The sequence below is a fragment of the Carlito syrichta genome, unplaced genomic scaffold (genome assembly GCF_000164805.1).
Source record: "Carlito syrichta isolate Samal-C Ts95f unplaced genomic scaffold, Tarsius_syrichta-2.0.1 Scaffold145919, whole genome shotgun sequence".
NCBI lineage: Eukaryota > Metazoa > Chordata > Mammalia > Primates > Tarsiidae > Carlito > Carlito syrichta.
The window spans coordinates 1-443 of NW_007090015.1; the positions used below are offsets into that span (position 1 = coordinate 1).

Below are 443 nucleotides of genomic sequence, written 5' to 3' on the forward strand. Positions count from 1 at the left end.
AACGCGGGTGGCGGCCGGCGCGCATGCCCGGGAGCGTGGCGACAGGGACAGGACACTCACCGCGATGGTCTTCTCCTTGATGCCACCCACAGGCAGGATCTTGCCCGTGAGGGAGACCTCGCCGGTCATGGCCAGGTTCTGGCGCACGGGCCTGTCCGTGGCCAGGGACAGCAGGGCCGTGACGATGGTGCAGCCGGCGCTGGGGCCGTCCTTGGGGGTGGCGCCCTGTGTGTGGGGAGAGGCGGGTGAGCGGGCGCGGCGGCGGCGGCGGCGGCGGGCGGGCCGGGGCGGGCCGGGGCTCACCTCGGGCACGTGCAGGTGGATGTGGGAGGCCACCAGGTAGTCGTTGTCGGGCTCGTGCTGCATCAGGAAGGCCCTGGCGAAGGTGTAGGCGATGCGGGCGCTCTCCTTCATCACCTCCCCCAGCTGGCCCGTCACCTCCA

General features: G+C 72.7%; 1 protein-coding gene across 1 annotated transcript; it reads right to left on the minus strand.

The window, feature by feature from the left end:
- Positions 1-60: 60 nt before the first annotated feature.
- Positions 61-437, minus strand: LOC103251812 (lon protease homolog, mitochondrial-like; the record flags this gene model as incomplete). The annotated part of the gene is made up of 2 exons (XM_008050434.1): positions 304-437; positions 61-225 (listed from the first exon to the last, which is right to left on the minus strand). Coding segments are annotated over exons 1-2 (276 nt in total), but the record flags the coding sequence as incomplete, so codon positions are not given.
- Positions 438-443: the final 6 nt, after the last annotated feature.